The sequence below is a fragment of the Balaenoptera physalus genome (genome assembly GCF_965194825.1).
Source record: "Balaenoptera physalus genome assembly, chromosome: 4".
NCBI classification, from domain to species: Eukaryota; Metazoa; Chordata; class Mammalia; order Artiodactyla; family Balaenopteridae; genus Balaenoptera; species Balaenoptera physalus.
This window is the reverse complement of record NC_138891.1, coordinates 76,391,049-76,406,511: the sequence shown is the minus strand read 5'-3', so window position 1 is coordinate 76,406,511 and position 15,463 is coordinate 76,391,049. Positions and strand designations below refer to the sequence as shown.

Here is a 15,463-nt window from a genome sequence, read left to right as displayed (position 1 = left end):
AATGCTGGGGTGGGGGCAGTGAAGTTTGAAGGAAGCGAGGTATTACATCTCTAACCAACTAAAAGCCCATTCGCTTCCTTCTAGATTCATTATGGCGGAACTGCTTCAGACAGAGAAGGCTTATGTGAGGGACTTACACGAGTGCTTGGAGGTAAGTCTTGCGGTCATCAGTTCTCAGCTGTATTAGAAACCGACATCCTTGCCACATCAAGTCCTGGAGAGGAGCTCAGTACTCTGTCTTCTCCCGGAGCCTGAAGAATAAAAAACCAACCAGAGGACATCTTTCTCCCAGAGTCAATAATAATTGCATGGGAGTTTAAAGTGCTGTGGAAAGAAACTTTTCTCAGACTGGAACTAGGCCCAGCAAAAAAAAAAAAAAAAAGCATATAACACACTTGAATTCAAAATAAAATCTATGACACAGTCAATGAACTTAAGTTGAGTCTAAAAATCTGCATCCTCCCCCCCGCACACAGTCAAACTCAAACACATTTAATAACTTAGAAGACTGTGGAGTTTGTGTTCTTGCTAAAGTCTGGGATGTGAATTTCCCTAGCAACATTTCACAATAATGGAACATTCAGGTTTTCTTTCTTTCCATTCTGCTTATTTACCATCTCACTTTTTAGGCTCTACATGCATTCCCAGTCTGAGCCTTACCCCACAGGTTTGAAACCCTGTTTGTTTTGTGTGTATTTCACGTGGCAGTGCTTGCCAGTGACGGAACTGTTGCTGTCTTACAGACCTACCTGTGGGAAATGACCAGTGGTGTGGAGGAGATCCCCCCTGGGATCCTTAATAAGGAGCATATCATCTTTGGCAACATCCAGGAGATCTACGATTTTCATAACAAGTAGGTTGGCGGAGCGTTTCAGTGGAGCACACTCAGGGCCATAAATACCCAACAGCAGGGCTTTCCCAACAAGTGGACCAAAGCTGAGTGGGAAATCTTGCCTGGTAAAGTATCGCCCATTAAATTTTCTAAGTCAGTGGCTGTCAGACTTCTTTCTCACTCACGCTTCTTTCTCTGCAATGGTCCAGAATTCCTAGTGGAGGGTGAAATCAAGTATTCAGCAGTGTCTCTCCCCAGTGTCCTGAGGGACCTACCTGCCAACGTCTTCAGACCCAATCAGAATGATAGCCAGGCCTTGAGGAAGTAAAAGTAGCTTCTGCTCATTAAAACTGTGCGGAATCCTGACATTAGAATTCATCTGAGGCTAACCGTCCTACTCTGTGGGCCTTAGGTTTCAAATTCCACTGAAGTTTTCTTTCAACCTAAATACTCCCTCCATCCTTAACTACCTCATCTTCCACACCCTCAACCAAAACAACAATAGATAGATAGATAGATAGATAGATAGGTAGATAGATAGATAGATAGATAGATAAATAGATAGATAATCAAACTAACTATCTAATGGAACGTATTTCTTGACAGCTTATAGGGGAGAACATCAATCAGCCCTCTATGTTTTGTTGAAATCAGTAGAATCATAGAGCCCTAAAACCTCACAATTCATTTTTTCCAGCTCCCAACTTGATTTAAATCTCTTTCCCACAGCATACTAAACATGTTCCATCATTAACAGAGGGTCAGCAAGAACATTGGTTGATAAGTTACATAACCAGGTTATGGAAAGAATTCAGTTTCCAAAGTACAAATAGAGGAAACCTCAAGACACGAGAAATAATGTTGACATAAAGTCCTAGCGCTCTCTCAGGACCCTGTTGCAGAGAAGGGTTGAGGTAGAGATTCAGTGTTGTAGGATACAGTCTGGAGGAAGTCCTAGGGTCAGGCTAGTCAAGGCTTTGACTGAATTAAACAGTCATGCTGAAGATGAAACTGCCAGCTCAGAGAGGTCCTGGGGAGGCAGTGGGCACCGGTGTAGCAGCCCCCCTGAGGCAAGACTCTAAAACAGCACCGCGCCATCAAGCCCTGTGCAGTGATGGAAATGTTCCGTGTCTGTGCTGTCCAATACAGTAGCCACTGGTCATGTGTGCCTAGTGAACACTTGAAATGTGACTATTGTTACTGAAAACTGCATTTTCAACTTTGTTTAATAAATATAGGTGGCAAGTGGCTACCATACTGCACAGCCCAGCTCTAGAAAATGAGACCTCAGTGTGGCCCTTTGCTAAGAATGACTAAGAGGTAAGAGTTGGGCATAAAAGGATCCTGAGTTCTGAAAGGTCTAAAGAAGGGGTGGAGAGTCACTCCTCTCTTGTCCTCTCCTGATAATTAATCCCCTGTAATGTCATCAAATGGCATTAGTTTAAGGAGAATGTAAAATATGTAGCTCCCCTGTCAGATTATGAAAGCAGTAAGCTCTAGGGTGAAATTACCTTCTGACGTTCTGGAGTACTTGATAAAAGTTCCCAGTCTTTTTTTTTTAATCCAAATTTTAACACTCTCTATATGGTTTGTCTGGAAATCTCCAGACATAGAAATATTCTCTCCTCATGTCTATTTAATAAGATCCCAATAAAACCATCTTGACCATTGACCCCAAATTCCATCATCTGAACTCAGCTGAGTATTCTCCCGTCTCCCCAGGATGTCTGGGAAGACATCGGCCTGGAAAGCAGTAAGTCATGTTACTTTTCTTTTCTGACTTATGATCTCTGGGATTTAGTCAAAAGTCTCACTTTCCTCATATTCCTACCAAATTGGCAAGGTATAGAAATCTAGAGATCAGTACGTGTACTTCCTGTGAGCCTTGTTTATGCCAAATCAATGTATAAGGGGAAAGACTCTTCATTTCAAAATTGACCAATTCTAACAAAATATCTAGCATAACCACGCCTTTTTCTGGTTTAATGGTATCACTCCAGTAAATCATGGCAAACAGTTTGGTAGTCTTTTAAATAGCTAGAAGTCTACCTACCAGTTACAAAATGTAGTTCTAAGAAACCCATAAAATAAAAAAGTCAAGTTAAACCTTATGGAATGTTGCATTCTGTAGAGAGGAGTTAATTCAGTGATCAAGAGCACAGCTACCCAGCAAATGTTACCTATGTATAACATTAGAGAAACAGGAAGAATATAAAAACCAGCCTCTGAGCAACCCAAAGAGATATCCTAAGGATAAAGTTTTTATCTTTCCGTAGGAACTCCTTTCTATCCTCCCTAAAAGCCTCTTTACTTCTTGGTTAGATTGTTTCCAAGCCCATAGCAATTTAGAAGCAGCAAATAAGAATTAAGAACTTGAGCAAGTAGCTTGATACCAGTACCTGACAGGAAAGAAAGAAAAACTGCCCACCCCCCCCAAAAAAAGGCCAAAGAACCCAAAAAAATCATAGTGGTCAAGGGCTATTCTATATTGGTGCGCATGATCCTATGTCCCAATATAGAGCCCAACACAGCCATATATTACAATATAGCATACTAATATATTAGTAATAATCCTGAATCATTGGTATATTCTGCATGAGAAAGCAAGGAACTTGTAATGTGTTTAGAAAGCTATCCACCAAAAAATTTGTTTTAAATAATCCACAATTTAAGAGAACATGCAAGAAAATCAAGCTGTATATTAATTCCCTATAGGATCTGGAGACCTAAGGCTTTACTCTGTTCATAATTTATGCTGTCTACTTGTGCCATACAAAGTTTGATTAATGTAGAAAGCGTAACACCTCTAAAATCTCTAATAAGTAAGAGATAAAATGTCAATTAAGCCAACTTTGAAAATGCAGAAACTGTGAACTCCGTAAGAGACCATGTCTTTCACTGCATAACCCCAATGCCTGGCACACAGTAAACTTTAAGTAAATATTTGTTGGATGGATGAATGGATGGATGGGTTTAAAATAGAATTACAATTTGCAGACTTATGGCTAATGCCATTCAAGTCATAATTCAGTCTTTTGTTTATGAAAACCTCAAGACATGGAAAACCATTATTTTTCCCCATCACTATCAGAACCTTCTAGACAAGCAAAACATTTTCATGTCTAAATGAAGGAGTTTCCTGGGTACTTCTTAATGGGAAGACCAGACAGTGGTCCAAACACTTGTTTGCTCTTCAGGAATACTTTTCTGAAATGGTCACTTTTTAACCTGAAAATATCAAAAGGTTCTTTTTAACCCCAGTTGCTGGCATCTTTTCAAATTTATAATTAAGTGCTAACAGAGAAGCAGCCTCTTCTGATTTCTAGTGCATAGCTCAGGTTATCTGCCTATACTCCAGAGAGAGAGTGAAGGAAAGAGGAAGGGAGGGAGGAAGATTGGGAGACAGAGAGATTGAGAGGCAGAGGGATTGAGATTGACACTGCCTGCACAACCAAATTAGCTGAGTCACTAGGAAATTAGTACCTACACCAAGGGTGAATATGTTAAATATTTCAGCCAGTTAGTATTGATCCTTTTAAATGGTGTCACTTTGAAAAATGACAATCAAGAGTAGTTGTATGTATGTGATCTTTCTCTAGGACCTTTGTCTCTATAGGTGTTGAATGGAGAAATTCCCAAGTACCAAAATTTCTATAAAGAAGAACAATTCACTATGTAGAATTTAATACCTACAAGTAGTGATTTTAACACAAATTGGAGGTTTAAGTGGAATGATACTTAGGTTTTACCCTCCACTCTCCCTATTTTCATACTATATCTCTTTATTATAGAACTAAATGTAAAGATCATGAAACTTATCTACTCAAAAACTAGATCCATTTCTATTGCATTTTGCTAAGCATTCCGGGAGCGCTCAGATAAGGTAGTATGTGCCATAAATAGATCCCCCAAACGGTAGTGATTTTGCTAATGCTGTCTCCCCACTTTGGCCTACAGCTCATGATGTGGGAAAATCATTTATTTTCAGTTTGCCTTGTATTAGATTTTCAGCTTTGATAAGGACAGCTGTTTGTTTAAAATGCTCATCACCTTTGGTTAAATCTGAACTTTACTTTTTCCTTTTCAGTTTTTGGGGATATGGCCATATGTGAGTCTGGGCAATAACATTTTTATAAAATCTCTGCTGTCAGGGATCAGAAGGTCTTCCTGACCATCAGGCACAACCATCTCCATTTACAGATAAGGACACTGAGACCCAGAGAGGAGCCAGTGACTTTCCCAATATGTGATATCTCCCCCTTGAAAGATTAGGTGTAGATTCCAGGGGCTGGGTTTCCCACGTCAGTGCTCTCTCCCCCCTTCCCTACTCCATAGACCACCAGCTGGCACTGCCAAATCTGGTTTGTTTGATTCATATCTAACCAGCTTCCATGTGCATCCTCAAATTTGAGGAACACTTCAACCCATTTCTTCCATAGGTGTGTCATCCAGGTCACACACCCTTACAATAATGACCTGAAATAAGTCAGTTTTCAGCAAGGGTTGGAAAGACAAGTAGGGGACCAACAACCAGGGCTGGATAACCCTTCTGCAAACTCCCTCCTCCAGGTCCGGCCAGAAGCTATTAGATTTGGACTTGGCCACCACCCACTGCCCTACCAGCCTAGTATTCCCCGGCCCGAGGCTGAGGGCCAGGGCCAGGGCTAAGTGGGACTGAGCTGGGACACTGGCCAGGCCCAGGGCAGCCTTCCAGGGCACCAGGTAGCCAGGGTCAGTCGGGAGCAGAGGGTGGTGTGTAGCAGGGCAGGAGAAGGCAAGGTGGGGGGGAATGACGGGAGATGCCGGTGAACCACCGAACCAGGCCCACACTTCCATGACCTCCCAGGAGTTCCACCCTGGGGTCAGCCCCGCACTGGTTTGGAGATGGAGTTGGTACCCAGTGAGGAATCTAACCAAGGCTCTGCCCTCTGAGTTCTGGGAATCAGTGAGGTACTGGTGATAAGGGTGGAGGTGAGCACAAGTGCAGATCAAAGGAGCAAAGAAAATAGTCTCTGTTGGAGTAACAGGAAGGCTTCCCAGAAGAGGGGCATTTGAGATGGAATTTAAATAACCAGTGGGATTTGTACAGCCAGGCACGGCTCCATTGATGATGGAGGAGAGTTTGAACACAGGCCCTTTCAGGGAGGAGAGTGGTGAAGTCTAGGAGGGAGGCCGAGAGGCAATGGGAGGCGTTTGGGAGTGAGTCTGAATCCTGGGTCAAGGATGGGGGAGGTCTGGCCGTCACACTCCCACTTAGACTGTGTCTTGTCATGTCTGTGTCTGTGAGATTGAGGCTCAGGAGGGGAGAGGTGGTGGGTGGAGATGGTATGAGTCAGAAATGGTGGTGTAGGAGAGCACGAAGGAAGGCAGGAGAGAGGGTGAGTGGGAAAGTGGGGTAAAATACCTGGATAGAGGAGAAGTGAGAACAGTGGATAACAAGGGGAAAGAAGAAATGGGGAGAAGGAGAGAGGAAGGAAGAGGGGAAAGGGGGACACTACTAGAGGGAGATGGTAGATCAGTAGCGAGGGAGAAAGGGGGAGGGTCGAGGGTGAGAGGGAGGGAGAGAGATGGATAAAGACCTAGGAGCATCAGCAAAGTGCTTTTCAAATATTTTTGATCATGAGCCAAAGAAAAATAATATATCATGTCCTGATATGCATATGCTTATACATTATATATAAGAGGAAAATTAAGTCCTCCAAAATAACACCCTCACTATGTGTGATGCACTCTGATATTTTAGATTAGGTTCCATTCTCCTTCCTTTTTAATGCTGGTTTCCACCCACTAAATTGATTTTACAACCCCTTGGAACACAGAGGGTAGAGCTGTAGCTACAAGGTAGGGAGCTGGCTCCACCAAGTGGTGAGAAAAGGGATGTGCAAGTCACAGCCCCTTCTGGAGGCCACACTGCCAGGCTGCAGCTGCCTTCTCCTCCATTGCCTCTCCTACTCCTTCCCACACACACACCCCTTGCTTCAAAATATGTGTATTCTGTGCTTTCTGTGCTTTTTTTCACACTCCAAGAAAATCTCGTTCTATTCTACTCCCTCGTTTTATAGAAACTGGAGCTTACAAAAGTTCGAGACCTGCACAAACCAATTAGTAACACAGCCAAAGAATCCAAGTCTTCATAACTCCCTGTTAAGTCACACTGCCATTTTCTTAATATTCAAATGCCAAGCGAAGAGGAAGGGGAAGACTTGTGATTTTTCTTGGGCCCTAAACCCATACTCTAAGGGATAACTGAGGCCTTACCCATCAGAAGGGCCCTAAAAAACATTTAGCTGTGGTTTTGTTGCTACTGTTTGTTTTTTCAGTAAGCCATCGACACTGGTGCCGGTTATAGATATTGGGGAGTACCCAAAGCAAGACAAAGTCTAAACATTTATTTGGGGGTCTTCAAGTCATGTTCATTTCACTTGTACACACTAACTGCTTAGCGTCCGTGCCTAGTTGCTACACAGGCTATCAATGGCTACGAATAGCATTAAATGTGAGATTGTTTATATTTTACTTTAACATTAAACTTATATTTATGCAATACTTTTTGATTCATCTGATCACACAAGTTAAACAAACTTAGGAAATATTAGCAAAACATATTCAACAGGTAGCAGTGCAGCGAGGTAAACTGCTGCTTGAGGCTGGAGGTGAGGGTGGGACACATGCTGAGTAAGGGTCCAGCCCTGCACACTTTGCCCCTTCACCTCTAACCTAAGCTGAAGTTTCTGCTGTGAAATAAAGGGACAGAGCCCGCTGATTGTCATGGCTCAGCCCAGGTGATCAAACTGTGCTGATTAAACACTTTTGTGAACAATCTGGCACCTTCCCTGGAGTGCGCACAACTCTCCACTAGTTTAACAGCTGCTCCGTATGCTAACCAGCTGTCCTGGCCTGCAGTCCAGAGCCTCTTCCAAGATGGGCTCTGAATCTGTCTGGTCACTAATGGATCCCTTAGAAACGGTCTCTAGCTCCACTTGTATGAAAGCATTGATAACGGGCAGTGTCCTGGACTGCCTGCAAAGATGAGCCTGATGCCTTTCACCCCGGCTGCCTCCAGCTTTATTTGTTTGTCTCCTCCTCATTGTTCTTCTCCCCCCTGCCCCGTTACCACAGCACCGCCCCCCCCTTCATTCCCCTTCTCACCAACAAGTGTGCATGCCCATGCGTGAGAGCACGCATACACAAGGTCATCGCATATGCTCCCCTTTAAATGCAAGCTGCACCCTTGACGTAGAGGTCCTCTGTGAAGGACATACTTCTCCAGAAGCAGTAAGAATATAGGCCAAATTTACCTTTGGCGAGAATAACAAAATCAGAATGACTCAGGGTGCCTTTGGAATGGTGCTGTTTCCATAGTACTTAATGACAAAGCTCACAAAGCTTTTCTATCAATAAATGCTAGAGGTTTCATTTCCCAGGATCCTGTCCAAAGCCAGAGGGAAGCATTTTCCTCATAAAGTAACTGCATAATATATTGTATCATAGTACTTTAATAGAGTAGTGACATTGCTTAGATCTTGACATTTTTTTATTGAAGTGTAGTTGCTGTACGCTATTATATAAGTTACAGGTGTACAATATAGTGATTCACAATTTTAAAGGTTATAGTTATTATAAAATATTGGCTATATCCCCCATGTTGTACAATACATTCTTTTTTTTTTTAAATTAATTAATTAATTTATTTATTTTTGGCTGTGTTGGGTCTTCATTTCTGTGCGAGGGCTTTCTCTAGTTGTGGCAAGCGGGGGCCACTCTTCATCGCGGTGCGCGGGCCTCTCACTGTCACGGCCTCTCTTGTTGCGGAGCACAGGCTCCAGACGCGCAGGCTCAGTAGTTGTGGCTCACGGGCCTAGTTGCTCCGCGGCATGTGGGATCTTCCCAGACCAGGGCTCGAACCCGTGTCTCCTGCATTGGCAGGCAGATTCTCAACCACTGTGCCACCAGGGAAGCCCTACAATACATTCTTGTAGCTTATTTTATACCTAATAGTTTGTATCTCTTAATCCCCTACCCTATATTGCCCCTCCCCCCTCCCCACTGGTAACCACTAGTTCATTCTCTTTATCTGTGAGTCTGCTTCTTTTTTGTTATATTCACTAGTTTGTTGTATTTTTAAAATTCCACATATAAGTGATATCATACAGTATTTGAATCTTGACATTTCTTTAAAAGTTTTATTCATTTCTGAAAGAACCCCAGACATTCACACAAACTCTTAAACTCCTTGCTTTGCTCATTCTCCCATGATTTATTACATATAATTATTGAAATGGTGAGGACCAAGATGTTTCTATAGAACAGCTGAGGAGGAATATCCCATCATTTGTGAAGAGTGTTGTGACCTCTTGTGCTTTAATTTAAACTCATCACATCTATTTGAAGTAGGTGGAATGATACTGATCAGACGTACATAACCTGTCATCTTCATAAGCTTCAAATTAAAAAGCAAAATAGAGTTTAATACTGCCACTTACTTTCAACAATTACATTGAGATGGTAGTGCATATCTTACTCAAAGTTCTGAATTGATATGCCCAGCACAAAATAAATAGCTTTTAAAATTCTTAGCTTTTTTATTTAAAAATTAAATCTTATAGAGTTGACGTAGGATCTGCCAACTGGAAGCACACTGGAATAGGGCAGTTGCCTTCTAAAGCTGACCTATGGACTGGATGCATTAGAGTTACCCAGGGAGCTTTGCTAAACAGTACAGATGCTCAGATCCTAACCCAGAGGGCAGTGCACAGCCAGGTGTGATGACCACTAACTAAGGTTTTCCAAGAGTGTTCCTTTAGACAAAGTCCCCCCAGAAATGTTCCACCCGCAAAGAAGTTTGGGAAGCACTGCACACTCTGTCAGATACTTCAGAGATTTATAATGTGCCTCATCATATTATAGGATTTTGGAAGTCCTGCCGTAAACAAACTAGTTTAGCCCAGCATTTCCCAAACTTACATGATCTGTGACCTTGAAATCCAATCTTTGCATAATACCCAATCAAGATTTTCCCAGGATATGGTTTAGGAGAAGGTAATCTACTATAGATTTTCCAACAGGGGTATGGTGGGGAGAGCTCTCTGGGGATAAGTCTACAGGAGTGGAGCTTATTAAGATTGGGAAGCACTGATCCTGAAGAACTAATGTTTATTTAGTGCCTGCTATATGCCAGGCAGTGGTTTGGGTTCTTTACCTACATGGATTTATTAAATCCTCACAACATCCCCACAAGGTTATTTAAAGTTGAGAAAAATGAGACTTCAGAAGATCCCCTCACAACTGTGAGTAGGGCTCTGGCTCTTTGACTTGAGCTTGGCTGTGGGAGGGAAGGAAAGTGAGGCCTCGGGTCAATAGAAAGGTGAGCTAGCAGTGGCAGCTGCCGTTAAAACCTGCATTTTCCGAAAAGGCATTAATTGTAGCAATGATAGTCTATGTACTTAACTCATTTTAAAGTGCTTTCACTTCTTGAGAATTTTCAAGCAGAGCATCCTCCCATAAGTTTTTGATACCTGCTGTCACCAAAAGTCAGGGTATTGCTCTATTTAAATTACCAGGATTTTAAATAAAATTCTAGCACCATCTTCAGCATCTAGATCAATTATCAACTCTGTGGGTATGATTACCACTGTGCGCTTAAAATTAACCTTAAGTGACCAGGCCACTGACCTTGGGTCATAAGTCAAGGAAGGAGGGACACTTTCCCTGAGTCGTCACAGAGTCCTTGCAACTTCTAAAGCAAGAATACAATTTTATATCATATGTGGAATGTCATGATCCAGGCTGTTGTATCATTTATTTGATTGCCTTTAAAGGAGAAGGGCCTATATACCATGGGGGTCAGAGGGAGGGGGTTGGAGTGAGTTCCCGAGAGTGGGGAAGGGGAGGTTTCCTACAGCCAAGAGCATTTATTGTAGGTGCCTGGGGCTCCAAATTCTCCTCTTTCTCTCTTCTTCCAAATACTCTTTCCTCCTAGTCCTGCTTTCTTTAAAGCAGTTCATTTCCTTTCACCAGTCCTTGTCCTAGAATAGCTCATCTGAGTTTCTTCCCCCACTCGTCAAGCCGTTCCAGCGCCCTCCCGCCCCCCGCCCCAAGCCCTGTTCAGCCCATATGAGAAATGACCGTGTAAAGAATATCTCAACACCTGAAAAAACTACCTCTGAAGATCTTGTACATTTTATTATTTAGTGTTCTCATGGAGAAGAGCCACATAATAAATGTCTTTTAGAATTTAGTTCCAGAAATAAAAATTATATTAAAAATAGATTAATATTTTAACATATTATGTTATATATATATGGTAATGAGCCAGATTGCTTCTCTTTGCTACAAAAAAAGATGTTTTCTTTTTGGCCTTGAAAAAAATTTGATCCTCACTTACAGCATTATATAATTTTTTCCTATTTCTAATTTAGAAGTCATATTAAATACATGTGTGTCACCTGCAGTTCTTCTAAAAATAGCAATAAGTATGATACTTATTGATTTTTGAGCACTGCATATTTGCATTTTGTAAGCCCAAATTGCATTACAATCACTGCTGTTCCATGATTCAGATCAGGATACTCCAAAATTCGGGAGAAAGATGATTATCATCAAATGGGTATTGCTAGGAGTTTTCAAAAATTTTTAAGTGACTTTTTCTTATTACTGAAGTAATACCCATTTGTTGTAGAAAATTTAAATGGCAGGTGGACAAAAAATATCATCTATGATCCTATCAATCATTAGCATTTTGGCCTTCCAAATATGACTTGCCAAACATTTTTTAATTGCACATATATATTTCTTTAAACCAAAACCAGTATCTTTCTATGTCATTGAAGGGAGAACACAAATAACATATATATAGAATCCATAACCAATTGTAATTATAATTGTAAGATGCTGCCAGAATTCTTGGACAAGAGGACTCAAGTAGTGTAAGTCAAATCAATAAAATTTATTTGTTCCAATGGTAGAGGTAGGCAATGGAATCATTCAGACCTACTTTATATCTTTTAATTTAATTTTTGAATTAATTTTTAAAATCAAAATTAAATAGAAAAGTATAGATCGAGAAGACCCACCCACCACTATCTTCATTCACTCTGTTCCTTCACCTGGTTTCCTATGGTAATGACTTTTTAAAAATATATTTGTGTTGTTTCCAACCGACTATTATTTCAGACAGTACTGTGGTGAATGCTCTTCTTTATATGTCATTTCACATGTGTGAAAGTCTGTTTGCTGTTCTTTTTTTTTAATTGAGGTATGGTTGATGTATAATATTATATAACGTTCAGGTGTACAACATAGTGATTCACAATCTTTAAAGGTTATACTCCATTTATAGTTATTATAAAATATTGGCTGTATTCCCCATGTTGTACAGTATATCCTTGTTACTTATTTTTTTTTATATATAGTAGTTTGTACCTCTTAATCCCCTTTCCCTATCTTGCCGCTCCCCACTTTCCTTTGCCCACTGGTAACCACTAGCTTGTTCTCTATATCTGTGAGTCTGTTTCTTTTTTGTTATATTCACTAGTTTGTGGTGTTTTTTAGACTCCACATATAAGTGGTATCATACAGTATTTGTCTTTCTCTGTCTGACTTACTTCACTTAGCATAATACCCTCCTAGTCAATCCATGTTGTTGCAAATGGCAAAATTTCATTCTTTTTATGGCTGAGTAATATTCCATTGTATATATACCACATCTTCTTTATCCATTCATCTCTTGGACACTTAGGTTGCTTCCATATCTTGGCAATTGTACATAATGCTGCTATGAACATTGGGGTGCATGTATCTTTTCAAATTAGAGTTTTCATTTTTTTCAGTTATATACTCAGGAGTAGAATTGCTGGGTCATATGGTAGCTCTATTTTTAGTTTTTGGAGAACGCTCCATGCTGTTTTCCACAGTGGCTGCACCAATTTACATTCCCACCAACAGTGTAGGAGGGTTCCCTTTTCTCCCCACTCTCCCCAGCATTTGTTATTTGTGTTCTTTTTGGTGATAGCCATTCTGACTGGTGTGAGGTGATACTTCACTGTGGTTTTAATTTGCATTTCTCTGATGATTAATAATGTTGGGCATCTTTTCATGTGCCTGTTGGCCATCTGTATGTCTTCTTGGGAAAAACATCCATTCAGGTCTACTGCCCATTTTTAAATCATGTTGTTTGTTTTTTTGATGTTGAGTTGTATGAGCTATTTATATATGATGGATATTAATCTGTATTGGTTATATCATTTGCAAGTATTTTCTCCCATTCAGTAGGTTGTCTTTTCGTTTTAGGTAATGACTTTCTTTTTAACCACTTTATTGAAGTACGGTTGATGTAAAAAGCTGTACGTATTTAATATCACAACCTGATGCGTTTGGGGATAACTCTACACCCATGAAACCATCACTACCATCAAGGCCATAGACATATTTATCACCTCCCAAAGTTTTCTCCCCTATTATTATTATATAAGAACACTTAACATAAGATCTACCCTCTTAACAACTTTTAAGTATACAATACATTATTGTTAGCTATAAGTATTATGCTATATAGTAGATCTCCAGAACTTATATTGCATAACTGAAATTGTACACTCTGACCATTAGTTTCTTGGGTTGGAAATAAGAGTATATATTACTTACTTAGACAAAAGGCAGAATATTAGATACATTCTTCCACACCTTGCTTTTTTTACTTAACAGCCTGCCCTGGTGATCTTCCATGTGAAAACCTAAAAAGCTTTGCCATTTTTTATAGCTATATAGTATATGGTTCTGTGGATGTACTATAGTTTACTTTGTCATCTATAGACCATCTTTTGCTGTTATGAACAGTGCCACAGTGAATATGCATGTACATACTTCATGTTACACACATGTGACTACAACTATAGGACGTTTTCCAAAATTAAAATTGCAGAGGCAAAGATAAGTACATTTTTTATTTTGATAGATGTTATCAAATTGACCTGTGCAAAGTTTATACCATCTTCCATCTCCATCAGAATGTTTCCCCATAGCCTCATATTATTTTTATTTGAAAAACTTTGTGTGATTTTTAAAAAGCAAATTCCATTCCAATGATTCTGGCTTATTTGAGCTTATATTCTCTGAGCTCAAACCAATTGTTTAATATATTAATTCGAAGTTGGTATAGTCAACTCTTTATTATTTATTAAGATAGAAGGGAGCCATTCCTCAGATATCCACAATGGCAGATAATTCAGTAGTAATTCAATTCAACTTTGAAATGTATTACGACTTTTTCCCCATTAAGTTTTCTTTCCCAACAATGTCAGCATTAGGAAACGTTAACTCAGTTTTTTAGCACAAACTGCGTACTGATGGAAGAAGAAAGTGAAAAATTGGAAAGAAGTCAGTGTAGGATTCAGAATTTTACCACCTATCTCTGGGATCGTAGATGATATTTATTTTGTTCTTTTGATACCTATATCTGTATATTTTTAAATGTTACAACGTGCTCAGATTACTTATGTAAAAAAATAGTCATAGTTACTGTTAAAATGAAATGCCTAACACAAGTATAATATTTCATTATTTTCAGCCTGAGAAGTGTAAACCCTTAAGGGAAACAATATTAAGTAGCACTAATTAATCAATTAATACAAATTTCAATGAAATTAGTTCCAACATATTTAAAATCATTTGTTACCACGTGTTGCTTAGAGAGTGGAGAAGCCACGTGTAAATAATGGAGAGTTTACGAGGTTGGGTTGACTTCAGTATAAGCCTCTGGCGGAGAGGGTGTCAGCAGTACAGAGATGTCTGATTTGGCCTTTCTCTCCCCTTGCAGCATCTTCCTCAAAGAGCTGGAGAAGTATGAGCAGCTGCCTGAGGATGTGGGACACTGCTTTGTTACCTGGGTAACTGACCTGAGCTTCTTCTCCTGTCACTGTCACATGCTTTCCAGGAATGCAGATGCTACCAGATGACATCACTGTTCAGTGCCTGAGCTGATTGGTGTCACTAAACTTCTAACACAGGACCAGGGGCTCTAGAGAGGGGCCATGAGTAGATCTGAGAGAAGCAGTCTCTCCCTGAGCAGCAGAGCCCTCCTTGGGAAGGGTCCTTAGATGGTGTGTCCAAGCTCCACCTTAAGTTCTCTAAAAACTTTCTAAAATTGAGATGTCAGGATACTGGAACAAGACCACCACCCTTGGTAGAAGAACTACTCCAGCTCCATCCACGAGTTGTTTTGTTTTTAACAGGATGAGGATTAAGGAATTAGGACTTTAGAAATCCACCAAACCATTGTTTACATTTTCTTCCTTACTAGAGAGCAGACTCCTTGGCTATCTGTCCTAATTCTGACCTACAGGATGCATATCTAGTCATTCTCTTTCTTGGGCCAAGTAAATGGGCTGAATGTACTAGGGTCTACTTATACAAACAGAAACATTAGTCTCTGTTAGCATCTCTGTGCCACATTATCCTGAGTTCAGGTTCATGGTATGAGTGCCAACATCTTGAAGGAAGTCCACTTAGTACAATAAGTGCAACTAAACATGGAAATCCTTCCCCAGGGCCAGGAGCTCTAATATTCAACAGTTAACTAATTATAACTTCCACTCAAAATGGGCTAATTACTTTTCCAAATGTTTTCACTCTTCA

The 15,463-nt window shown here is 40.3% G+C and overlaps 1 protein-coding gene across 8 annotated transcripts in view; it reads left to right on the top strand.

Annotated features, from left to right (window-relative positions):
* The window catches only part of KALRN (kalirin RhoGEF kinase), a gene marked incomplete at its 3' end in the record, with an annotated part of 654,541 nt that overhangs the window by 406,921 nt on the left and 232,157 nt on the right, over window positions 1–15,463 (top strand). For all 8 annotated transcript variants that reach the window (XM_082458482.1, XM_082458476.1, XM_082458483.1 and 5 more), the window contains 3 exons: window positions 85–151; window positions 744–853; window positions 14,646–14,715. In XM_082458482.1, the coding sequence (XP_082314608.1) occupies window positions 85–151; window positions 744–853; window positions 14,646–14,715 (247 nt within the window). The remainder of the gene's footprint in view (window positions 1–84; window positions 152–743; window positions 854–14,645; window positions 14,716–15,463) is intronic.